At 43.7% G+C, this 26,652-nt stretch overlaps 1 protein-coding gene across 2 annotated transcripts; it reads right to left on the bottom strand.

The window, feature by feature from the left end:
• Positions 1–387: 387 nt before the first annotated feature.
• pax1b (paired box 1b) lies at positions 388–13,167 on the bottom strand. Of its 2 annotated transcripts, none has more exons than XM_080199735.1 (5): positions 13,161–13,167; positions 9,391–10,029; positions 7,496–7,638; positions 7,096–7,333; positions 388–479 (listed from the first exon to the last, which is right to left on the bottom strand). In XM_080199735.1, exons 1-5 carry the CDS (start codon positions 13,165–13,167, stop codon positions 388–390), a joined length of 1,119 nt encoding a protein of 372 aa, XP_080055861.1. The 2 variants fall into 2 exon arrangements, with proteins under 2 accessions (XP_080055861.1, XP_080055860.1); XM_080199734.1 differs by lacking the exon at positions 13,161–13,167 and adding an exon at positions 10,662–10,746.
• Between the last annotated feature and the right edge of the window lie 13,485 nt (positions 13,168–26,652).

The following is a 26,652-nucleotide window of genomic DNA, read 5'->3' on the forward strand; positions in this document are numbered from 1 at the left end:
GCTACATATAGGTGTGAGTTTGCAATATTTCACCGCTACACAAAACGAAATCAAAACATGTTGGCCTCCCCACCACCACAGAAGCGGGGGCTGCAGGAGAATGTAAACCATTTTGTTTACACTCATTTCTGCTTAAATATCTCTTCCCTCCACTTTTCCACAACAAGGTATATCTTTATGAAAAGAAATGCTATTGTTTCGCTGTTCTCTTGTATTTTCAAACAAATGCAGCAGTCCACAGTTTGTTTTCATTCTCTGCATAAATGTCTCATTCATTCATTCGCCTGCTCGGGTTCGCTGGGAGCCTTTCGTGTTCTGTGTTATTCCCCTCCCCCCGTTACCGGTGGGCGAGTGAGTGAGTGAGTGAGTGAGTGAAGGGGGAGCTCTTTACGTGCTGGAGGCTGGGATGGAGAGGCCGTGCGGGCTGCTCAGAGCTTCGGGGGGCTTGTTCGCGGGGCTGCCGGGTTTCCTCTCTGTTACTGCAACATAAGCAGAGAGAGAGAATTAGAAAGGTGTGGAGAAAAAAAAAGACCGTTCTTAATTTTGAATGAGCTTAATTCTTAACTTAAAGCACGTTTTATTTTTCGCATTTTGATTAAGACGGACAGGTATCGCCATGTTACAGATCCAGAAGAGAGCAACAATACTTCTCACTGCATACCAATGCATGTGACAATAATAAATCAAACCAAATCAAAGGGGTTAACAAAACAGCTCAGAAAAGAAATGCATTAGAATCTCATTTGAAAAGCATTTCCAAGGCTTTTTCATAGTTTCAATAAATATCTGCTATCAAATTAAATATGTTCCGTATATATTAAATATATATATTAAATATGGAACATAATTAATTTGATAGCAGATGTTTATTGAAACTATGAATATATCTTGGAAATATACTTTGGAAATATATCTTGGAAACGCTGTTCAGATGGGATTCTTCTGCGTTTCTGAGCTGTTTTGTTAACACTTTGATTTGATTTGTGTATATATGTACATTCATATATATGATATATGTATCACATATATGATATTCATATGTATGTATGTTCATATATATATGAATATACATTTGTACTCACATCAAAAAATCAATATATATATATTTCATAAGGTGCTCAAATGAATATATTCCTGCAGAATTACTCTCTATTCGCTTGTTTTAGAAATATTACTGGGTCAGAATTGAGAATACTGTTGTTAGAACAATGGCTGCAGCACAGACCAAATGCCTCGGAATTCGAAGTCAGAAATCTCTCAACACCCAGGTTAAAGTCCAACAAGTTTATTTGATAGTAAACCCACAAGTTCTCCACTCACCTGACGAAGGGGCAAACCCCGAAAGCTTGTGGGTTTACTATCAAATAAACTTGTTGGACTTTAACCTGGTGTTGTGAGACTTCTTACTGTGTTTACCCCAGTCCAACACCGGCACATCATTGGAATTCGAACCCAGAGATTTACACTCGCGATAAGCCCCCTAGATAAATCGCCATTCCGTTGGGAATTTTTTTTTCTCTACCATCCCAATGCCCCAGTTGCAAACCGGGACGGGGGGGGTGGGGGGGGGGGGGCAACCTCTGAGATGAGAGTTAGCAGGCGCTACCCGTAGTGTAACACAGAGATAAAACAGTCTATTTCGCGCGTTCAGTGTGAAACCTTCGGACAGAATTCCCAATGTCGCCACCGAAATATTCCTCCTGAGCCCTTGGATGCTCATCGACCTGCTCTGAGTGTTTCACAAAGCCTTCATTTCCTCTTTCCACTTATCTGGACTAGATTATACACAGCGCAGGGCAGAGACGGACTGACAACATCGCCTTATCTTCCGGAGTAAAGTGTTATCGAAAACCTTTTGTCTCACCCACTTTGCCACAAGAGAGCAATTGACTTGTAACACCGGCCATTGGGATATCGAGATATTAATGGGGTGATTGAGAATTTAATGTTAAGTCTTTACACTAGCTAAAACGACTCCGACTGGACTCTGATAATGCAGCTGGGACCTGTACCTGAGACATCTACCAGCGGGAGAAAGAGTGATTCAATTGAACGGAGGTTCTCAGGTAGCACGGTGTCACTATTAATAATTTCAGGTCATTAGCAAAAGCGATATGACGGGAGAGGTGCGGGGGTATAAACACATTTTTCACACAACGAGTGGTTAGGGTCTGGAATGCACTATCCCGCAAGTGTGGGAGGCAAGGTTCACTCGAAGCAGTCCAGAGGGAGTTAGATTTATCTTTCTCTACACCCTAGCTGTGACTGTAACACTACATTCTGCACCCTCCCTTTTCCTTTCCGACGTTTTGTCCGTACAGCGCGCAAGAAACAATACTTTTCAATGTATAATAAATCAAATCAAATGACTACTTAAAAAAATACTGGGGAGGCGGCAGGAGAAAGGCAGTGGGCGAAAAGCGCATGGGGTGAGCCAGAACAGAAGGGACGAGCCGAATGTCCTCCCTCAGGGCGCTGTAACAATTCTGTGATGGTGACATATCCCTGAGGAAACGTTGGATAGTTTTTGCCTCAGGTGAATACGGTGATATTAAACTTCCCTCAAACAGGAAGAGAAAGAGAGAGAGAGAAAGAGGGTTTAATTCCCCGCTTTTCATGATAAAATGACATGAATCCCTTGTTCGAATATTTCACACGCCTTGTCCTGTAAATCTATGCAGGTAAACCCAAATAAACGCAGGTTATGTTTTGGGGATATTAATGGGTCTTTATTCGCCTGGGGAAACTGCGTTGCAGCAACTGTCTTATCTGTAGTATTCTCCATTCTGACCCTGGGAATATTGGGAATATTAATGGGTCGGGATTGGGAATACTATGGATAAGACAATTGCTGCAACGCTGTTTCCCCAGACGAATAATAATGCCTGACCCATTAACATTCCCCAGAATAATCTGGGGTGATTTGAGTTTTAATTGCATTTACTTACAAGCTGGCGAAATATTCACACAAGGGATTCATGTCCTCTTTCTGGCCTTGAGTAAGGTGTTTGCCTGCTGACACCGTCCAGACACTTATTCACTGCATTAACTTTTGTGTACAGCACGGGCTGAGAGCGTTAGAAGCGATCTGGCCCGCTATCAGTGATTGCTTCTCAGTGTCACAGAATCGCACTGAGATCTGCTTTCTCGCCTCCTCGCAAAACCTCAGATAAAGCCCTCCTGATAATCGAAGGACTGGCTACATCTCTCCCAGTTCTGGGTGAAGGGCGGTCGATAGCTCAATGGAAACTGAAGGGACCCTTTTCTTAACCCGGCTGTTCCCAAGTCAGGGGCAAACGCAGACAATGCACACTGCAGAAAAATATCAATTATCAATCTCCCCCAGACCTCGCTGCAGTTTAAGGGAAAAATATCTGCCACCTAAGGAAACAACGCTAGATTTGACTATTATTTCACACTAGTTTTACCGATGTACATATACACCTATGTACACATAGTGCCACGAATGGCAAATTAAGGGGAATCTGAGCCCAACCCGTGTATATAAAGAATTGTAACATATATTGCTTTAATCTTAAGCATTGCACCAGCATCTTACAGCTAGACCCGCTTGCTGCTAAATGCAAGCCAAAGTAAATTTGATCAAATATTCTCGACGTTTCCATTAATTTTTATTTCCTATTCTGCCGTTAAAATCCGCCTCCCGCCCTATTTTTGTTGTGCAGTTTGAGGTTCCGCCACCTGCAAGTTCCCCTCCACACCACATTTGGAAATATATCAGCCATTCCTTCACTGTCGCTGGGTCAAAATCCTGGAATTCCACCCCCGCCCCCCTCCCATCCCCCAACAGCACTGTGGGTGTACCTACACCTCCTGGACTGCAGCGGTTCAAGAAGGCAATCACCCTCTCCAGGGCAATTAGGGATGGGCGACAAAAGCGCTCTGGAAGCTTGTGGCTTGTGCTACCAAATAAACCTGCTGGACTTTAACCCGGTGTTGTGAGACTTCTTACTGAACAAATGCTGGCCAAGCCAGCGACAGCCACATAGGATAAGAAAAATAATCACTGCACTATCAGTTCTCAAAAAAGGGTCGAAGCGTTAACTCTGCCTCGCTCTCCACAGCTGCTGAGTTTACCCAGCATTTCCTGTTGTGACTCTATATATGAGATACTCTGTATACTCTATATTGTCTGTTGTTACTCTATTTATAATAGATACTCTATATACTCTATATTTCTGTTGTTACTCTCTATATAATAGATACTTATATACTTATAGATACTATATTTCTGTTGTTACGCTATATATAATAGATACTCTATATACCCTATATTTCTGTTGTTACTCTATATATAATAGATACTCTATATACTCTATATTTTCTGGTGTTGCTCTCTATGTAGTGGATACTCCATACACTCTCTATACAATATATATAATAGAGTAACAACACGCCGTCTGGGAATAAAGAAACTCCTCGGCTGAATGCAAGCGCCAGGATGAGCGTTAATCTGGTTTCTGGCGCCGAGAGTGAGCACCTGAATCACCTGCGGCCGCCCTCACCCCGGTTGAGAAAACAAAAAGTAATGGTTTCAATATCATGAAATGCCCACTGTCCTCTTGTGTGTTGGCTTTCTTGCTGAAATGGCCCGCGAGTACTCATGTCCAATCTATTAGCATTTAGTATTGCAACCCAAGGACTGCAGCTCTCCGCTGGAGATAATCAACAGATGAATAGATGGTGATAAATATTATGGCAGGGCATTCTTTATATCAGTCTCTGTGGTAAAGGGAATCTAAATCGCGTTTTCTATTCCAAAATAAATGTTGCTCAATAAACTAGGCAAGTTGATTTCAAATAACTCAAGCAGGTTTCACTTATGTTAACAAGGTAACAAGATACTCATCTCCTCACTATCACCGCATATGTGAAAAATCCAAAATATGCCAATAAAAAAATTAATTGCTTAACAGCCTTATTCGTTGGGTTTTTTTGTAGTTGTGGCGTCTGCACTTTGCATGGGGCACATACAAAAGGACGAAAATCGATGATCGAGAAATTGATTTAAGTGCATGAAATGTTAAATGAGGTATAATGAGTTTGCTTTAAGAATACTCGGATGGTGTAGTGGGGGGGAGGGGGGTCCATAAGCAAAAAGTGGTGAAAATACATTTTAGGAAGCCTCGGGTAACTTCGACAGAAAAGGGGTCTATGTATTTGGGATAAAATGTACCCCGGAAAGGCGGTACAACTGGGGTAAGGGGGAAGCTTTCTATACACAGTGGAACATCACACAAAGGAGGGCAGTTTAATTACTAGATCTGCGCCGGAGTACCATTTTCTACACTTATATTCTTGGTTAACAGAAGTTTCAGTTTAGAACCTACCCCCACCCCACCCCCTCCCTCCCAAAGCGACTAATGTGTATTTTATCAAGACGAGAATCAATGATTCTGTCACACTCGGCGGGTGTCTCGACTGGAACACTGCCCAGTTTATGAATCCAGCCACCCCCCCCCCCCCCCCGCTCCCAATTCTGGGCGCTTGGGATAAAGATTGCCTGTAATCATAAATAGCGAATTTACCATTTACACTCTTGCCTTTCTAAAGCCACCCCAAGGCATTGTCATCCAATTTGAGTGGAGGTGTCAGAAAGGTTAATATTTCAGCTTAAAGTTACAATCAGTCCCACGTCTGCCCACCGCCTGGCATTTGACTGGCAGAGTAATGTCTGATCCACGCACGATACAAGGCAATATGAGAACTTATTAATCAGTAATGCACACCTTGTCATTTTCAGCTGACAGACTAGGTGACCATCCAACATCAACCCCACAGTAACACAGCTCCTTATAGGCTGCTTCTGCGCACCGTATGCAAAGATTGTTGTGCCTCTGGAATGAAACAAAAAGCAGCTTTTTTCGGAAAAAAAATATAATTGCCTTTAGATTGCAACTGTTCCAAGAACGACACTCCCCTCCCCCTCACGCCTCCCCACCTCGCTGAATGAGTGAGTGCAAAATGCAATGTAACAAAGCCGCCGTCACTCACAAACGCTGTCTCCTGATTTAGAAAGGAGCTCAAAAAGGGAATAACTAGCTTTGTATATGGAGGAAAAAAGAGTATTTCGAAATCCATTGAAGTTGGACAAGTTGGTTACAGTAAATGTTTCTCAATTATACTGACGCACCTCCGAGTGCAACCTTTACTATGTGGAGAACCACTGAAGTCAGATTTGCGACATTTGTAAGTTCATTGCAAAATGTCTGAAACGCTTCTTTGATTGAATTGAAGCATCTCAGAGTGTTACTTGACGGATGTAAGGAGCCGGAATATTATTGCTTTTCTGTGTGATGACTATTTTGGAATGTTTGTAATGTTCTTGCAGACCTTTTATGAATAAAGCAGGTTCTTATATAAAAAAGAAATCGGTTAAGATCAAACCTCACACCAAGTCCCAACATAGGCAATGCCTAATCTTGCCGGCTTGGGTTTTGTTTGTCTCCCTTGTGGGGACCGTGAATTGGATTCAATTTGAATTTGGCTTTTTAGAGCAAGCAAGAAGATGGAATTGAGTTTGCCCTGCCCACTCTGAGTATTGGCTTTGTAGAGTAAAACAGTTAACCTTAAACAAAACTTTAGTCTGTTGCTGGGGGCTTGGATTCAAATGGATTCTGAAATCGGATTTTGGAGCAAGCAAGGAAATGGAATTAAGTTTGCCCTTTCCATTCTGAGCATTGGCTTTGTAACTTCAAGTTAAAATAAACAAAAATCTGGTGACTGTAATTTAGACAATAAACCATTTTATCCTGTTACCCTAAACCTCGCGAATATTCGATCTGCTGTCCATGAATAATCCCATATCATTTACATATATGTAATGTATGTGTGAAGCCCAATTAAACAATTTTATCTGCAAAATAATCTATTACAATAACAATGTGTGTTTTATTTACAATCAGCCACTTTTGTTTCATTCCAAATGTCATGAAAACGCAACTTATCTTTGCTTCCCATTGTTCTTACCCAGTGCTGGGTGGGGAGGGGTATATAAATGGAACGTGCTCCCCTTCCCCTCCACCCCCCTCCCGCCGTCTCACCCAGAAACTAATAAGGAGCAAAGCGATTTACCTTCTCTGGCTGCGAGGTGTTTGAAGGGCATTGGTGCGTGGATGTCTCCGCCGTGCATCCCAATCCCTGGCCCGGAGTGGGAGAGGCTGCTGCTCTGGGATTGCCAAGGGTGACCCGTCACGTAGCCGGCTCCGGGCCCACTGTACACTCCGTAACCCGGCACCTGGTTCGAGGAGGGATAAGGGCCAACAGCACAGGCCGGGACGAAACCGCTCGCAGCCGGCAGCGCGGACGGGGTCTGAAAGGCAACAACATCAATTTTGTTTTTTGTAATTTTATTTAACTTTTTAGCTTTATTTTAAACTGTTGTTGCTACTGGAGCGAGGGAGAGTAGGAAGACATCATTCATTTGGTGAAAACATGTCTCAGAGGGGGTGGGGGGGAGGTGTTATTTCAGTACCTGAGCGTATTTGAGATCCGGTTCGATGGCTTGTTTCTCAATCCCGTTGACACTCTGAGCTGAGGAGAAAGCTGCGCGATTGACGTTGTTCCAATCTTCCATTTTAGTCTGATAAGCTGCAGCCTCGGTCCCACCATAAGCAGCTAAAATGCAAGTTACAAAACAAAACCATTGAATGGCATGAGGGTGACATTCAGTCCGAAAGACGTGCTGGTTCGGTGCTAAATTCTGCCTCAGTGTACCCGAACAGGGAGTGTGGTGACTGGGGGAACTTTCACAGTAACTTCATTGCAATATTAATGTAAGCCTACGAATAAATAAAAAACTTAAGCAGCAACCTTTCAATTGCGTGTTTACCCTGATTATAAATCTGTAAGTAGAAATGATACACCTCCATCGTTGCTCTAACTCTCCCAGTTTGGATTTATTTTCAAATTAATTTGAACAATTTTCACCTTTAAGGCCAGGTAGATTCTTATCTGAAAATGTTTATTTTTATTCCACCTATGGAAAGAAGTCTTTAAGCAGAATTCTATCCCTTTAATTGCTTCGCTTGGCTCCAAATGTCTTGGTAGAAATTATATAAATTTTCACAGTAACTTCATTGCAGTATTAATGTAAGCCGACTTGTGACACTAATAAATAAACTTGAAAAAAAACTTAAACAGCAACGTTGCATTTGCGTTTTTACCGCGATTGCCTTTGTAAGAGTGTCAGTAGAAATGATACACCTCTATCCTTGCTCTAACTGTACATTGGATTTATTTCCAAATTAATTTTCGCAATTTTCATCTCTAAGACGAGATAGATTTTTATCTAACAGATTTTTTTCTTAATTCTACCTATGGAAAGTAATATTTAAAGAGAATTCTATCCCTCCGATTGCCTCTCTTGGTGAAAGCACTCCAAATGTCCTGGTAGCGATTTTATAAATCCCCCTCTGGGATTTTAGTATTGCATTGTTCATGTAAGCCTATTCGTGACACTTATAAATTAACTTTACAACTTTTATTTCGGGCCAAACCAATCTCAGAAAGAGGGTGAGCTTAAGTTCCTTCAGCGCGGGCACAGGATTATGTCCAAGCCTGTCAACATTCAGGAATATTACGACCATGTACGATTTAGCAAACTGTCTGGATTGTGTGTGCTTCAATGTAGGATTCTGGTTTTCGTTGTTACAGTCCCATTGCCCTCCCTTCCAAAATAAAATAAGTAAAGATTTCAACACGTTTTAAAGTTAGAAAAAGTTTTCACCGGCAAGGATAAGGAAGGGGATGAAAACAGGGGCGATGAGTTCAGGGTGCAGCAGTGAAAGGCTAGGCCGCAAGAGTGCCTCATTGTACTCTGCACAAGAGGAACGTTTATTGTTTTAATGTTAGCGGGACAAATGTTATCCAGAAGTGAACACCCGGGGAAAGAGGGTCGATTTGTGCTTTGGACACACTGGCTGAGAAAGTGGATGAAGTGGCCGAGGAGGGAGGGAGGAGAGGGGGGACGTGTGGGGGGGGGGAATACCTGTGAATTGAGTGCTAGCTGCAATAGCAACTTGAGTCGGTGCGGCCTTCTCCCTTTTCCTTCTACGAACAACACGGTTAGTGGGCATTATATCTGCCAGATGGCAAATAACTTTTATATTGTAATGCAATCCTCGTTTTGTTACACATCTGTAGCTTTGTGGAACAGAAGATTCGCATTACATAATGAGCCATGTACAGTATGATTGGTGGTTCAGGCATAAAGGTCTATTTTGTGACATTTTTTAGGACAAAAAAGGGCACGATAATCCAACATAACCCCCAACACTTAACTGGTGACATTTAACGTGGCGTATTTTCCAAAGTTAAAACACTTTTCAAACAGGATAGGTTGGCAAGATGGGACTACCTCTGACTAACCTGCCTGCTCCACGATGCTCCGGAGGCCGAGGATGTTGCTGACCGAGTGAGCGGAGGGCCAGGTCCGGTGGATGCCCACATGCCCCGTAACGCCGGGCACCGGCACGCCGGCGGCGCTGCCCATCTTGGCGGCGGCGGAGGTAGGCATGTGGTTGGGGTAGGAGTACTGGTAGATGGGGTTGTAGGGCAGCGTGGGCTGCGGGGGGAGCTGCTTGCTGACCTCGTAGTGGCCCGTGTGCGACAGGTTCCCGATCTTATTCCGCAGGATCCGGCTGATGGAGCTGACCGAGGGCACGTTGTACTTGTCACACACCGCGTCCGCCAGGAGCCTGTCTCGGATCTCCCAGGCGAAGATGCCCGGGTCGCCTTGCTTGTACTCCCTGATGTACTTCACCACTGTAGGGGTTGTGACCCGCGGCTTGCTGCCTCCGATCGCCCCCGGTAAGATAGAGCCCGTCTCGTTGTAACGGGCCAGAATCTTGCTCACACAACCGTGGGACACGCGGAGCTGGCGGCTAATGTCGCAGGGTCGAATGCCCAGTTGCGCCAGCTCCACTATCCGCAACCTGATGGCGTTGGGAAGGGGTCTCCCGTTAACGAATACTCCTCCCAGCTGATTGACTTCCCCGTAAGTCTGATCTACAAGGAGCGGGGAGAAAATGGCAAACAGTGAGAACCAAGCCTCAAAACAAGATGCGAGGCAGAAAACAAAGCAGCTGTCAAAACACAACACCTCCCACGAGTTAATCGCGGGGATCCAACAACAATACGACGGCCAGTTTCAAAAATATAAAGGCTACTTTTTGGGAAAAGGGGGCATCTCATTCGGATGAACCTCCGCGTTGTCTGCTCCTCGCCCATTGCACTGGCACACTGCAGGAACCCAGAAGCTTCTGAATTCACAATCTTGCCTGAATAAACATTGGAAACACGTTTCTATCTGCCTTGCAGTTGGGGCTGCTTCAAATAACGACCCACCAGCTCCCCCCCCCCTCCCCATTTCTTTTTAAATACGGAGGAACTGTGCCCTTAAAATTAAAATAAAATCACTTTGACCTTTTTTTCAAACAAAATCTCTGACAATTTATCTCCCCCACCCTCCCTTTTGCGTCTCATCTTTAAGTGGCCGAGAGGGGGAGAGTGAGGGGGAGAAAGAGGAGGTCTGCTCTCTGCCTCTAGACCCCCCCTCGCCTTCTGCAGGCGCCCAAGATTAAATCCAAGCTACTGAAGCACACCGCAAAATACAAGGGAAAAATGAAATTGATGCTTACCCATTGCCCTGCGAAGCGGAAACTTTTCGGTAATGTCTCTCCCTCTCTCTCTCTCTCTCTCGCTCTCTTAACAAATCTCCCTTTGCAATGGCTGGGATTTTTTTTTGTTGTTGCTTTCTCGACACAAGTTGTGATCGGGACTGGAAAGGAATGGGGAGCCCGGCTCCACACACACACATACACACACACACACAGGAGAATTCCTTCCGCGACACACACTCACAAAGTTGGAGGGGTAGTTTGTCTACGGGAAGGTGGGGGGAGTGGGGGGGAGGGGAGGGAAAGAAACAATATTCAGACGGGAAGGCGAGCAAAGCTCAAGGTGATCTTCATCTCATTAGGGCAAATTTGTATATCCTGAAGGCTGAAGTTAAGTCCAGATGAATTTTACGCGTCTCTCCACGTCAACCTTGGGAATCACGCTGCTAAATTCTCATTCGACTGTCGGTGGCTCCCTCCCCTTCCCATTGGCTGCAGGACTTCATTAATTCTGCTCCCGAGACATTCCGCCTTTTTTTTCTACCCAGCCCTCAATGTCAGAATGGGGCAGTAACTTCGGGATACTTGCTTGTTAGAAATTGCAATTAGGTTTCGCGGAAAGTCCAACGCCTATTGGGTGGACGGTAAAGCAACCCCCCAGCAGCAACCCCCCCACCCCCCCGCCCCCACCCCAACCACTTTCCATATTTTAATTCAAATTTATCACACTAGCTAACACAGGCATGGCAGGAAAAAAAAATCATCAAAGCCCACCTCCCCCGCCACTCAATTCCCTCCCCCAAAATGCATACGGTCCATCCCAAGTTTAGACAAAAAAAAAGTTGCCCGTTGCAAACCCCGAAATGAACCCAAGAAAAAGAAAGAAAATCCACGTGCTATTTTAACTACCTGGCTCTTAAACTAAGACTAAATGTCGCAAAATCTATGTGCAAATTCTTGCGGTGTGAGTTATTGGGCAGCAGCGATGGCGCTACGTTATCTACACATTTCATCCCCCCCACCCCACCCCCACAAATTAAATCGTTCGTTAACTCTCTGGAAACTGGCATGAAACTAAACGGTTGTTTTAACTCCCCCCCCATTAAATCTCTTCTAAAAAGTAGATCTATCAGTGATTTATTCCATTTTAGTTTAGCGAATTGCGGTCCTGAAAGGTCCCAGCAGAGTAAAGTTGAATTTTAAAGAGGGGACCATTCAGCGGCATTTCAAAAGTCCACCTCCAGCTAAAAAACAAAATCAGGATTTTTTTTTCCAAGTTGCTGTGGCGTCTACCTTTTTTTATTCGATTGAGGAAATGTGTAACTAAACATTAATTCCAAACAAAAACAATGCCATTAATGAACACTGGTGTGAATGAATGTTTTCTATTCGGGTACAGGTCAGAACATTTAGATAAAATCGTTGGAAAATGTTACTCGTGACATTCATACTCGTTGAGTTTCTATGACTGTAACACTACATTCTGCACTCTCTCCTTTCCCTCTCTATACTTTGTGCGCATAGCGGGCAAGAAACAATACTTTTCACTGGATACTAATACATAGGACGATAATCAATCAAATCAAAAATGACTTCAGCAATATATTCTGCACCCCCTCTCCTTCTCCCCTATGAACTCAATGGACGGTGTGTTGTTGTCTGTACAGCGCGCAAGAAACAAGACTTTTCACGGTATGTTAATACATGTGACAATAATAAATCAAACCAAATCAAAAATGACTTCAACACTATATTCTGCATCCTCACCTTTCCTTCTCCCCTATGTAATCGATGAATGGTATGTTTTGGGCTGTGTAACGCGCGAGAAACAATACTTTTCACTGTATCCAATACATGTGACAGTAATAAATCAAATCACATCAAAAATGACTTCAACACTACAGTCTGCATCCTCTCCTTTCCCTCTCTCCTATGCACTCTATGAACGGTATGTTTTTGTCTGTGTAACGCGCAAGAAACAATACTTTTCACTGTGTACTAATACATGTGATTATAATAAATCAAATCAAATCAAATTTCTGACTCCGTTGACGGCCAAAGCGTGACAAACCACCTTTACAATTTGTATGATGCGAAAATAATCAAGCTGTACTGACCCAAAATTATTTTACGGTTTCTTAAGGGGACGTGCAATTGGCAAATTGAGATAATATAACCCCCATGTTAGTCGCTATCTTGAGTCGAAGAAAAGCGGTATTTTGGTCATCGCCGCAGGATAAGGTGACTGGATTCAGTAGCCAATATAAATATTGCATTATTCCCCACAACACGGTCTGCATCTGAACGTCCTTTCTGATAACTATTTTAACTGCCTGTCCGGGGAGAAGGAGGGGGATATTACAGAAGGGAAACGGTTGGTATAAATCCATCAAGGAAATCCCCACTTTTTTTTAGCGTCTGTAACGAATCCTTTCTTTCCCCCTGTCGGGGGTAACAACTGAGATACAGTAAGTTAGAATCGAATGTTTCACTCCCCGTCTCAGCCTCGCTGACACTTACAAAACATCCTCGCCAGCTTTCAAAATATCCCCTCACTGCAAAGCAGCTCTCTCCAACTGACCTGAATGCCACCTTTTGAAGGCAAATTCGAGTCACTTTGTGTGATAATGGAAGAAAGACAATCTGCGCGCCGTATGTCGGCACTGGGAGGAGTTGGGGGGGGGGGAATGATGGAGGGAATCGTTAATCTACTCATCTTTCGCACAGTTGAAATAATAATATACCCGCCGTCCCACCCCCCCCCCCAAAAAAAAAGACTGTCAGGGCTCCTGGATGCAACACTTTATGGGTTTGGGACGTGTCTCTCCAAGCTTCTCCCGCGGAGAACACACATGTGAGAGATCAACAGAGGTCAAAATTGCAACCTCTACCCCCACCACCTCCCACTCTAAGCGATTTGGAGGAGGGGGAGGGGTGGGTGTAGTGACCAGATAAATAAGAAGGTGAGAGGAGTGGGGGTGGAGGTGTGTGTGTGTGTGGGGGGGGGGGGGGGGGGGTGGGGGGGGTTGGTGAGCCAGACACCATTAGCCCATTCAGGTGAGCAACTGGAATTTATGATTTCAAAAGAACTATACAATGTGAAGTAAGGATTTCCCCTGTGTCTCTGCTTCCCCCCCCCGACCCCCACCCAACCCTCACCCCCTTCCTCTCCCGGTCCTACAGTCAAATATCAGGAAGCTTCACGTGTTAAAATAAAACATATCAAGTAATCTTTCTTGCCCGCCGGCGCTTACATGAAGCCCCTGTCCATTGTGCAAGTTTGCAAGTAAATGTCATTTCAATTCGGCAATGCTTTACCGCATCTCCCGACGAAACATTCTCTCCATAAACAAGCAGTTCGAATAACACAGTTATTATAGAAATCGGAATGCAGAGCGATCATTCGCCAATTTGGAGGGATGGTGAAAGATAGTGGACACTTCTTTTTCTGGTAGAAAATTTAGACAAGGGATATTTGAAATGTAGCTATTTGAGTACCGAAATGCCACAATTTCCTCTGGTTAATTAAAATTAATGTTGAAACTCATTGTCCACTGGAATCTTTAATAAAACGATAAATGTGGTGACGCCTATCCTACAATTGGAAATAAGCCTTATTCGATGCGAATTAACTCTGGAAGATTGGTACCAGACGATCCAAAAAATCTCGCACGACAAGCAAATTTTAGCTCGTATTTATTTACCTCTGTCTAGTCTAGTAAAATGGCGCATAATATATAGATTTTATGAAATATCCGCCGTTTATGTATATGGCTGGGACTTATTTTTATTAACAGAAATCGTGAGACTTGTTTGGAAAGTATAAATAAATAAGTGCTCTTTTGAAGTCTCCTCGCCTTCTCTCAATGACTGCACACGTACGAGAGGGGGCTTTATTGAGTCTCCGAACGCCTCCAATGGGGACGAGTGCATAGGTGCTGGAGGAGGCAAAATGAGGTGCCACCCTCAACAGATAGCGTCCAGTCCCACCTCAATTGTCAACTTTAAATTTGAGAGGGTATGGAACTCGTTACAAGGAAAAATTGGAAGACGAGTAAGCCATTCGGCCCTTCCAGAATGTGTCATCATTCAATGAGCTCGGAGTTGACCTGCGTCTTAACTCAATTCCCCCAGCCTGATTCCATATCCAATATTATTCTTGACCGAACAAAAAATGTCTCAGCCTCTTTCGCGTAGACAATTTCAACCGGTCCAATCTCGACTGATTTTTGGAACGGTAAAAATTCCAGATTTCACTTTCTGAAGAAGGAATAAAGGACTTTTAAAAAGTGAGTTTTGTTTTAAAAGTTATACCTCAAATTTGGGGAAGGACAACAAATTTCTAGGATTGTTGGAATTTTGCAAGTGAAAAAACTACCGATTTGATTTATTATAGCCACCATGTATTGGGATACAGTGTAAAGTGTTGTTTCTTGCGCGCTGTACAGACAAAGCATACCGTACATAGAGAAGGAAAGGAGAGGGTGCAGAATGTAACATTACAATCATAGCTAGGGTGTAGGGAAGGATCGACTTAATGCGAAGTAGGTCCATTCAAAAGTCTGAAGGCAGCAGAGAAGAATAAAGAGTCTGACAGAGAAAAAGGTGCCTTCACCTGAGAGTAAGTAGGCAGAAAAATGACACAGGGAAAAAGAGTTGTGTGTGCGTACGTGTGGCGCTTTAGAGGGTCATCAGACCTTGCGAAAGGTTTTACCACCAATTAAGTGGGCTTGGAATGTTGTTCTATAGGAAAAGGCTGCAAATATATGTACACAGCAAGATCCCAGAATCCAACAACGAGAAAATGCCTCTGTGCTCTATGAATGGTGTGCGTTGTCAGTTTAGCCTGCAAGAAACAATGCTTTTCACTGTATCCCAATACACGTGACAACAATAAGTCAAATCAAATGAACAGACAGACGAGACTTTTGTTTTAAGACAGCATCTTTGACAGTACAACACTCCCTCAGTATTGCACCTTTTTTTCTGTTCTAGTCGCGGGTTGGGACTTGAACCAGGAATTCTGTGACTGGCGGGGTGACAGTGTCACATGAAGAGGGGTATCCGGTTAATAACTAGGTCAATGGGACTGGTTTTGAGGAGCATTTTCAAAGTGGGGGGAGGCTTTTCCCACGAAGGTGGGTCGAGTTAAGGTACACATTGGCCATGAAGGAATGAAATGATTTATCCAGTATTGGTTGGAGGGGTTGAATGGCTTCCTCATTGTCCTGCTACTTTGTTCTTGTGTTCCTCAAGGTTAGAGAGATTGTTATGTATCCGAAGTGGATTCACAAATGTTGGGGTGAGGTAGGTGGGGTAATATTAAGGGGGAAGGGTGATGCAGAGAATTTGAGACTGCAGAGATCTCAAGCCAGACAGAGATAGGGAGGGAGAGGAGGCTGTGGAGGAATTTGAGAATTTTAAATATGAAGGTTGGCACGCTGGCACAATGGTTAGCACTGCTGCCTCGCAATGCCAGGGATGCAGGTTCAATTCCCAGCTTGGGTCACTGTCTGTGTGAAGTTTGCGCATTCTCCCCATATCTGTGTGGGTTTCCTTTGGATGCTCCGGATTCCTCCCACTGTCCGAAGATGTGCTGGTTAGGTTGATGGCCATGCTAAATTGTCCCTTAGTGCCTGGCGGATCAGCTAGGGTAAATGCATGGGGTTATGGGGTAGAGGGCCTGGTTGGGATTGTGGTCAGTGCAGACTCGATGGGCCAAGTGGCCTCCTTCTGTACTGTAGATTCTATGAGTTATTCAAGGATGTTGGGAAGATGGCCGGAACTCTACAGCCTCACCCACCATGGAATCGGAGAGGGCAAGGGTCTGACAACAGAACTCTCCATTGACCTCAGGTGGGAATTTCCAGTCTCGCCAGAGCGAGGCTGTAAAATCCCACCTGATGTTTCCATTAGAAGGGGAGAATAGGATCCAACACCACAGAACAATGGGACAACCCTTTAAAACTGAGATGGGGAGGCATTTCTTCAGCCAGAGGATAGTGAATCTGTGGAATTCATTGCCACAGAGGCCTGTGGAGGCCAGGTCATTAAGACAGAGACAGACAGGTTCTTGATTAGTAAGGGGATCAAAGGTTACGAGAAACGGTGGGAGAATGGGGTCGAGAAACCTATCAGCCATGACCGAATGGCGGCGCCGACTTGATGGGCCGAATGGCCTAATTCTGCCCCTATATCTTGTGGTCTTTTTGGATAGGAAAATTGGGGGGGAGGGGGTATGGGGGAGACTCAAATCGTTCCCGATCCGGCTCTGCCGCCCGAATCCAGAGCCTCTGTGAGCTGGCGAAAGAAGCTGGAGTTCAGGTGCTGATGGGGTGGTCTGCATGACCTCCGGGAAACTGGGAATGTGGGAGAAGTTTCAGTCGGTGCAGGACCTGTTTTGAGTTTAACAGAAGGGTGTCTCCCCCTGGTGGAAGTGGCGAGCACTGTGAGTGGGGAGGCGGGCGGCGGGGGGCGGTGGGGGGGGCGGCTGGGGCGGCTGGTGAAAGGGGGAGCATTTCGCACGAGGATTGTGAATGGAGCGGTGAAGTCTCAAAGTAACGCTGGCTGGACGATGGCAAATCCATTTCTGAAGGGCATTGAATTTTTTTCTGGATTGCAAAAGCCCCGTTTTGCAAAACGCTACCAATCCGTGGCGTTGTTCGACTTGAAGAATCTTTGGCAATGCCAGGTAAGGCGAGTTCTTGTATGTTTACATGGAGGGAGGGGTGGGGGGGGGGTGATGTCTGCTGTCTCTGAGTGCAAAAAAAAACAAAACCCCAAAATACTCTGGAGGCAAGTTGCAACACATACTTATTTCAGAGAGAAATGTTTAACTTTAGCTGTACTGCTTTTTTATTTCTGTCCCTGGAGTTGAATACGAGGTGTTTCGGAGTGAGCAAGCTCTATTTTAGCAGCACAACAGCATCTGAGCATCAGTTAAATATAGCAGCCGGAGCGATTTTCTTATTTTCTTTTACTTTTATCATGCGAGCACTTCTGTTCGGTGCTGTGCAGCCAGCGGCGGAGTTCAGAACTCGAACCGACCTGTTTATGGTGTGGGGACTGCAGGGAAACCATCGACCACACACACCATTGTTGTTTAGTCGCTGGCTGGGGGAACATCTGCCCTGCCCAGAGGTGCATTCCGAGGGACAAGCTCCGGTAATAAGAACCGTTCGCTGCCCGTGCTGTAGGTACCGGTCCCGGACCGGACGGGAGCGAGACAAAATTTCCTATAGATTACCCACATTTGTGTATCTATATTGGAACTACAGTGTGCATGATTACCCATCTCTCTCTCCAGCCAGTTTAACCCGGTATGAAATATGTAGAATGCAATCCTAAATTGCCATGAAACCTTTTTAATCCGCTCTTAATATCTCCCTCTTTTCATGTTTCTCCTGCTTAATTTCTCCTCTAATTCCCCTTCTTTAATTCCCCTCTTAATCCCCCTTCATGTCTCTCCATCTTAATTCCCCCTTAATTTTCCCCCCTCTTTAATTTCCCCTCCTATTTCTCCCTCTTAGCTTCTCCCGTTAATTGCCCTCTCTTAACTCCCCCTCTTAACTTCTCCCCTTAATTCCCCTTCTTAATCCCCTTACATTCTTCCCTCTTTAATTTCCCCACCCCCTTCATTTTCTCGCTTTAATTTCTCCCTCCTCCCAATTTAGTCCCTCTGCTCTGTCCCCCTACCCCTCACCCCGTTTAAAGATTAAGAAAGCAAGTACACTGATCGCAAAGAGTGCTGTCGATGCCAAGGTAAATCCGAGGCAAATGGCATGAAATTGGGTCGGCTGTGTCCCCATTCCACTTAATTGGGGATTGGGGAGGGTTCTACATTTGGTGTGCGATTTGTCCAAACGCTATCACAAATTGCTTCCCATTCCTGTCGATGGGTGACAGGTATTTTTTTCTCTTGTAATGGGCCTCACTGTGAGAATTTGGAACGATTAAATGGATGTGAGATTTCTGAAGCCCTCTTAAATGTACTGGAAGTCCTGGGTTAGGTTAATGTCATCACGGACTAGCCTCCAGCCCCTGGTTGATTTCTGACTGGTCTCCAATTGGACTGACATAAAAATGACCAGGAGAGAGCTGTATTTTTTTGTTAAATGGTGGAGTTGGAATAATTCCCTGCCCAAAATGAAAGGCGACCGTTTCTGTTCTGTCTCCAGTTCCAATTCACATGGCTCTGTCGAGCGGACTGAGGCATATTTTAGATTCCATAATTGTTTTTCTTAAAAAGCTATTCCTTCATTTTTAAACCAGATCTGTCCACAATGTAGTAAATATGCATTAAATAGTTATTTGATCAAAAAAATCCCTCTGAATAACATAACTTGGTTATTGTCATATTGCCCTGGTTAGTAACGATTTGGCTTAGACCATAAGACATAGGAGCAGAATTAGGACACTCGGCCCATCGAGTCTGCTCCCCATTCAATCATGGCTGATATTTTTCTCATCCCCATTCTCCTGCCTTTTCCCCAAGCCCCCGATCCCCTTATTAATCAAGAACCTATCTATCTTTGTCTTCAAGACATTCAATGACCTGGCCTCCACACCCTTCTGCGGCAAAGAGTTCCACTGACTGGCTGAAGAAATTCTTCCTCATCTCTGCTTTTAAAGGGTCGTCCCTTTCGCCTGAGGTCGTGCCCTCTGGTTCAAATTTTTCCTACTAGTGGAAACATCTTCTCCATGTCCACTCCATCCAGGCCTCGCAGTATTCCGTTAAGTTTCATATTTGAACCAATTAAAATCAAATCGAATTGGCAAATGCACAATAATACTTATTACTGTAGCATCCGAGACCTATTTCAATTATGATGCCGGCTTTGGACTGGCGTCGACACAGTAAGAAGTCTCATAACACCAGGTTAAAGTTAAACCTGTTGGGGTTTAACCCGGTGCTGTGAAACAATTCTTTCTATTTCAGTCCTGGAGTGGGGGAGAGTCGAATGTGAGGTGCTTTCTCTGCCCTCCTGCCTTGCTGGTAGTGACGGCAAGTGTTAATCCTGTCACTCACTGTGTCAGGATCAGAAACTGACACCTCGGATAATGAAACGAAGGCAATGGAGCGTGTGCTTTACTGCTGATGAATGTACCCCGGGATTGGTTTCAACGCGGGGACCAAGTACATAAATTGGAGTCGGATAGCATTAATCACCCGTGAAGGCTCGCTGTTGGATTTCTTGCTGTGGGATCGGTTCTCGGAGCAGACAGGCCTTCCTCTCTCATTTTTGCACATTATCAAACCACAGTAAATTAAACTTGGCTTCGGGAGGAAAAGAAAAGGCGGATTTGAGAAGTTTCATTTTTTACCCTTTCCACACACTGAATTTAACCCACTCACACCGCAGCAATTCTACACACAAAAAAACAAGGCAGTAAGCAAACAAGTGTCAAAGGGAAAAGACACAGCCCCGTTAGCCCGCATTCTTCCTCCTTTTCCCAGCAAGGATATGGATTAATCCTATTTATCCGGGAATTCTCACACGAACCTTCTCCTCGTCTACAATAGTGGTTCTGACGCCGAATGGGTGTATATTTTGGCAATGTATTTCAAATTAGATATCTAATGTTCTTAATAAAACCGCGAAGATTTGGACATTGCCCCTAAATTTTTAAAGCAAAATAAAAATAGAGTGTAGTCTTTTTTTCAGAAAGCACCGATCTGCCTTTTTTCCCCCCAATAGAATATAGCAAAACCCGACAACCGGCGAGTTAATTAAAAGCAGCTTAACATTTTTGATGCGAATTGTGCCTTTGGTACATTTTGGGAACTTCTGTTTTCATGTTGTACAAATATTACACAATGGCATTCCAATATTCACTCAAAGGCCCTGACTTGTTTCGATTCTAGCCGAGTGAACATCTTAGCAGATGAATATATTAAAAGTAGACAATTGAGAATACATGGGAACACTTGTAATCGATGTTGACTCGGTTTAAATGATCATTTCTGGTAACTATTATATTCTTCACCACTTTGGCTGCTACATCATACATTGTGCGTGCATCATTGTAGAGTTTGCTTACTTACACGACATAGCTTGTAGTGTGGAGATCTGTAATGTTATATAAGTCACACTAAATGCTCCAGCACCGTGGTAAGGAACAGCCTTCACATCTAATCACTTCCTTAAATCGTTGGCAAACAGCTATACAGCAGCAACCCGTCAGCATGCACGCTTAAGATATCCGAAACCCTTTCAACGTGGGAGAGAGTTAGAAGATTTGCTCTTCAATAGCAGCACAGACACTGCCCCCTCGTCGATTGGAGTTTTAATCCCTTGTGCACACAATAATATTTTTCTCAGATATGCTTTTCATTTTGCCCTTCTGTGTAAACGCCGACTTTTAAATTAATATTCAGTTTTGCGCCGCCGCCTTTGATTTTACCCTATGTCCGTTTGTGATCTCACGGCTTAGTATGGAACACATTAGACTCGGTCGAGATGGCGTGCAGTAGGCAGACCGGGAACAGCATGGGGTGAAAAATAAGTAAGATTGTATAAGACAAAAGAAGTGGCACGTGGAGAGAAATATATCCAACCCCCACACTTTGACAATTGAATTTTGAGCTAAATTAACTTGCCCGAGAATTAAATAAAATTCGTTACTCGTCGCTATTTTTAAAGAAAAAAATGCTAGAAAATCGCAGGCGGTCTGACAGCATCTGTGGAGAGAGAATAGATCCAATATTGCAAGTCTGGATGACCCTTGCGTCAGAGCCTTTATTGCTTTTTCTAGCTTTCATTTTATTATTTTTTAATATCCACTGTTTCCTTCCCTTTCTCTTAATAGGGGATAAACACAAAACAGAAAGTTGACTGAAATAAATTCAATGTATAAATGATCAATGTATAAATGATTTGCTCTAATCTATTTTATGATGTGGAGATGCCTGCATTGGACTGGGGTGGGCACAGTAAGAAGTCTCACAACACCAGGTTAAAGTCCAACAGCTTTATTTGGTATCACAAGCTTTCCAAGTGCTGCTCCTTCCTCTGAAAGTTCCTGATATCAAATAAACATATTGGACCTTAAACTGGTGTTTTGAGATTTCTTACTTATCTATTTTAGTAAGCTCTACCTTTTGAAAGAAAAGATTATCAACAATTCTGAAGTGTTAAAATCTTCCAACAACTATTCTGCAAACAATGATTGAGTATATATCAATTCAGTTCACTACTGCTTGGTGTTTTGTGAATTACCATGGGGATCCATGCCTATGGTCTTAACAAAGTCTGCCTGGTGTTTATCCAGTTTAACACCTTGGATAGTCAGAATTAAGTTTATTAGTGTCACAAGTAGATTTACATTCACACTGCAATGAAGTTACTGTGAAAGTACCCTCGTTGCCACACTCCAGCGCCTGTCTGGGTACACTGAGGGAGAATTTGGCACAGCTAATGCACCTAACCAGCAAGTCTTTCTAGTTGTGGGTGGAAACCGGAGCACCCAGAGAAAACCCATGCACACACAGGGAGAACATGCAGACTTCTCACAGTCTTATTACACATCACGCAGCAAGCTTCCTTCACCTTCCCGGAGAATGGCCCTTTAACACACTGGACTTTACACTTTGCTATGCACCCAATTTATCTCTTCACATTGTCCATGCATTTTGAGGGCATGGGCCCCTTTCAACTTTGGCAAATTCTCCAGAAGAACCTCACATATCACCACCTGTGTAACAAAAAGCAGCCTAGAGACATTTCAGTTGATATCAACGGCCTGCCACCCACTGTTCCTCCTGTCTGTTAGCCAAAGCGGGACTCTCAAACGTTAGAAATAGGAGCAGGAGCAGGCCATTCAGCCCTCACAGCCCTCATTCATAGAATAATAGGGTGGGATTTTCTAGCCTCGCTCACCTCAAAACGAGATAATCCCCTTGAGGTCAACAGACCTTTCTGTGGTCTGCTCCTCGCCCACTCTGATTCCTGTGGCAGACAGGACAGTAAAATTTGTCCCATAGAGTGCAGAAAAGGCCTTTTGCCCCATTGAGTCCACACCCACCATATCTACCACTAAAGGGCGCTAATCCCATTTTCCAGCACTTGTCCATGTCCTTGAATATTACAAAATTTCAAGTGCTTAAAGATAGCCATTGCCTGGCAATTGTATGGCACAAATGTTACTTGCCACTTCCAAGTCTTACTGGACATGAACAGGGATTGCTTCAGTACTAGGGGAGTTGTGAATGGTGCTGACTGATTATTTTAATCATAGGATCACAGAAAACAGGAGCAGGAGGAGGCCATTCAGCCCTCCAAGCCTGCTCCACCATTCATTACAATCACAGCTGATCATCCAACTCTACAGCTTGGTCCCACCTTCTCCTCAGATCCTTTGACCCCCTTCGCTTCAAGCGCTATATCTAACTGCTTCTTGAAAATATAATGTTTTGGCTTCAACTACTTTCTTTAATGAGATCATGGCTGATTTGTTTCATTGCTTCGACACCCTTTTCATGAACTATGCCCATGTCCCTCAATGCTTTTAATACATATGGAAAACTATCCATCCCAGCACCCATCAAGGTTGGTGACCTGTTCCAGGGAATAAAATTCAGCGAAAGTAACAACTTCTTCCGTCCAATCATCCAATTTAGATTCCAACAAAACATGGAAGGTAAACATCACAGCTTGGGTTGTGGGTCATGTAACTCTGTCATCCTGTATTCTGTCACATTCATTTCAGGAAAGAAGCATTTAATTAATGGTCAATCAGATAATTTATTAATCTGGTGGGGTGGAGGTATAAGAATGATAATTATATAAGGATGATTATTATTAATATGGATTCATTATAAAAACATAATTACAATTCTATGTGGAAGTCACAACGTTTGGAAAATGTGATCAGTTCCACAGCAAAATGGTTCATGTTTGTAACAGTTAACTGTGTACTAGTTTGGATAAACTGGCCAGGACATGGCCTGGGGAGGTGGTGGTGTAGTGGTAAGCTAGTAATTGCAAAACCCATGGTAATGCTGTAGGGGAAGGAAGATTCAAATCCCACCACAATGGGACGCAATAAAACATCTTGAATTGAAATGACTATGAAACCAAAGTGGTTCATTAATATCGTTAGATAAGGAAATCCACTTAGCCTAATGTGACTCCAGAACCAGAGCAATGAAGTTGATTTTTAACTGCCCCTTCAAGGACAATGATTTTATTTTTGTCACATGTATTGGGATGCAGTGAAAGGTATTGTTCCTTGTGTGCTATCCAGACAAAACATACCATTCATAGAGTACGTAGGGAAGAAGGAAAGGAGAAGGTGCAGAATGTAGTGTTACAGTCATAACTAGGGTGTAAAGAAAGGTCAGCTTAATATATGGTAGGTCAATTCAACTGTCTGATGGCAGCAGGGAAGAAGCTGTTTTCGAGTGGGTTGGAATGTGATCTCATACTTTTGTATCTTTTGCCCAATGGAAGAAGGTTGAAGAGAGTATGCCCAGGGTGCAAGAGATCCTTGATTATGCTGGCTGCTTCACCAAGGCAGTGGGAAGTGTAGATGGAGTCAATGAATGGAAGGCTGGTTTGCATGATGGACTGGGCAACGAATGCTGGCCCACTATTGATGCCCACATTCTATGAAAGGATGTTTTAAGAAATCACAATTATATTTCCTGTACACAAATGGTCATTGCTTCTAATAATAGCTTAGTCAGGGATGCTGTTTCCAGTGCAAACAGCAACTCCTAGTAAGTGATGTCAATGGCTGGTATTGCTTTCCTTCAAGAGTATCTGTATGAACTGATTTCTGCCCCTTTGGTTATCCTCTTTAGCAAGACAGGGACCTACGAGAACCTACCAGAACATAAAGTATTGGCTTCTAAACACAGGCTGCAAAAGAACCTCAGAGGAATTTCTAGCACAGACAATACAATTGTATAACCACACGTAATACCTTTCTTGTCTTTTTTTTCTCTCGGGGGAGGACTTTTGGTGCAGTGGGTAGCATCTGCCTCTGAGCCAGAATTCTGTCCCACTTGACTTGATGGCCTTGGAAGGTGCATTCATAATGTGGCTAAACATGTTGATCATCATGCTGTAAATCCTTTCATTATGCCCATGGAAGGTGTAAGAGGAGGAGAGTCTCTGGGTCAGTTGTGTGGGCGGCATAGTGGTTAGGACTGCTGCTTCACACCCCAGGGATCCAGGTTCGATTCCCGGCTCAGGTCACTGTCTGGGTGGAGTTTGCACATTCTCCCTGTGTCTGCATGGGTTTCCTCCCGCAGTCCAAAGATGTGCAGGTTAGGCTGATTGGCCATGCTAAATTGTCCCGAGATGTGTATGTTAGAGGGATTAGCAGGGTAGCCATGTTGGGTTCTGAGGATACGGCTGAGGTGAGTTTGCCGACTCGATGGACCAATTAGCCTCCTTCTGATGTGTAATTTCTATGGATTCTACTTGATACGGGGTGGCATCTCTCAGCAAAAGATTGGGGGGTGGGGAGGGGTCTAACTATGGATTAAAGCAGGCAGATGTATCTGCTTGAATTGTGCATTGTTAGTTTTGATAAGTCTCATTTTTACTTCATGCTGTGAACCTTAATGGTTCATGTTAGTGGAAAATCCAAGAAAATCCAAGTTGAAATGTTTTTCATAAACAGACACTTGTGCAAGTTGGTGTATCTTGCTAAAAACCTTTTTCTGATCTGTACTTCCTTAAGTAATGAACCAATTTGCTACTTGCTGACTGGTAAACAAAGTTTAAGTTTATTTATCAGGGTGACAAGTAGGCTGATATTAACACTGCAATGAAAATCTCCTAGCCGTCACACACCGGCGCCTGTTCGGGTACACTGAGAGAGAATTTAGCACGGCCAATGCACCTAACAGCTCACCTTTTGGACTGTGGGAGGAAACCAGAGCACCTGGAGGGAACCCATACAGATATGAGGAAAACATGCAGACTCCATACAGATAGTCATGCAAGCCAGAAATCAAACCTAGGTCCCTGGTGCTAACCACCGTGCCACATGTATCTGCTTGTTCATTTTTGCTTTGCATTTACATTATGAATATCAAAAATATCAATAATCAAAAGTCACACAGACAGGTGTAGTGCCTAAACAAATGATGGATAAAACATCAACTGCATTTTTTCTCCTTTTGTCTCTGCACAATGACAGAGACGTGACATTACAGCTAATTGCACAAATGAAAGGCTTTTGGCACATCAATCTCTACTTGATAATACAACTGGATATTCCATGTAGTGATTCCAGCCCAGCATGTTTTGATTGGATAGCCAATGACTCAGTTTAGGATACCTGCACCTGATGATAGGCATTTTCGTGGGACAGTGCAGCACTCTGCTGGTGTTGCATAGGCCCCAAGCTAATGTGGAGTTAATACCATTTTAAAATGTAAGTCATTCATAGTTCCATTGTGTTTAGAGCTCCCAGCTTCCGTTCAATTATTCCATTTAACAAATACTGATGTGAATGATTTTAAACAGATTGCTGAGTATTTCCCATGTCAATAATGCAAAAAAATTAAATATTGCCTACAGAGTGTAACGATATTATAATCATACCATGATTACAAAATTGCCATCCTCTATAGGTTATTCTATGGATGGTAAGGTGGCACAATGGTTGGCACTGCTGCCTCACAGTACCAGGTGATCTGATTTCAATTCCGGCCTTAGTTCGCTGTATGGAGTTTGCACCTTTTCCCCGTATCTGTATGGGTTTCCTCCGGGTGATCCAATTTTCTACAAAAGTGAAAAGATGTACTGGCCACACTAAATTTCCCTTCAGCGTCCCAAAATGTGCGCATTAGGTGGATTAGCCATACTAAATTTCCCCTCAGTGGACAAAAATGTGTAGGTTGGGGGGATTGGCTATGCTAAATAACTCCTTAGTGTCCAAAGGTGTGTAGATTAGGGGGATTGGCCATGCTAAATTGTTCCTTAGTGTCCAAAGATGTGCAGATTAGGTGGATTTGCCATGCTGAATTGTCCCTTAGCTCCCAAAGATGTGCTGG

The sequence above is a fragment of the Carcharhinus amblyrhynchos genome, chromosome 12, assembly GCF_965287045.1.
Source record: "Carcharhinus amblyrhynchos chromosome 12, sCarAmb.v2.hapA, whole genome shotgun sequence".
Lineage (NCBI taxonomy): Eukaryota > Metazoa > Chordata > Chondrichthyes > Carcharhiniformes > Carcharhinidae > Carcharhinus > Carcharhinus amblyrhynchos.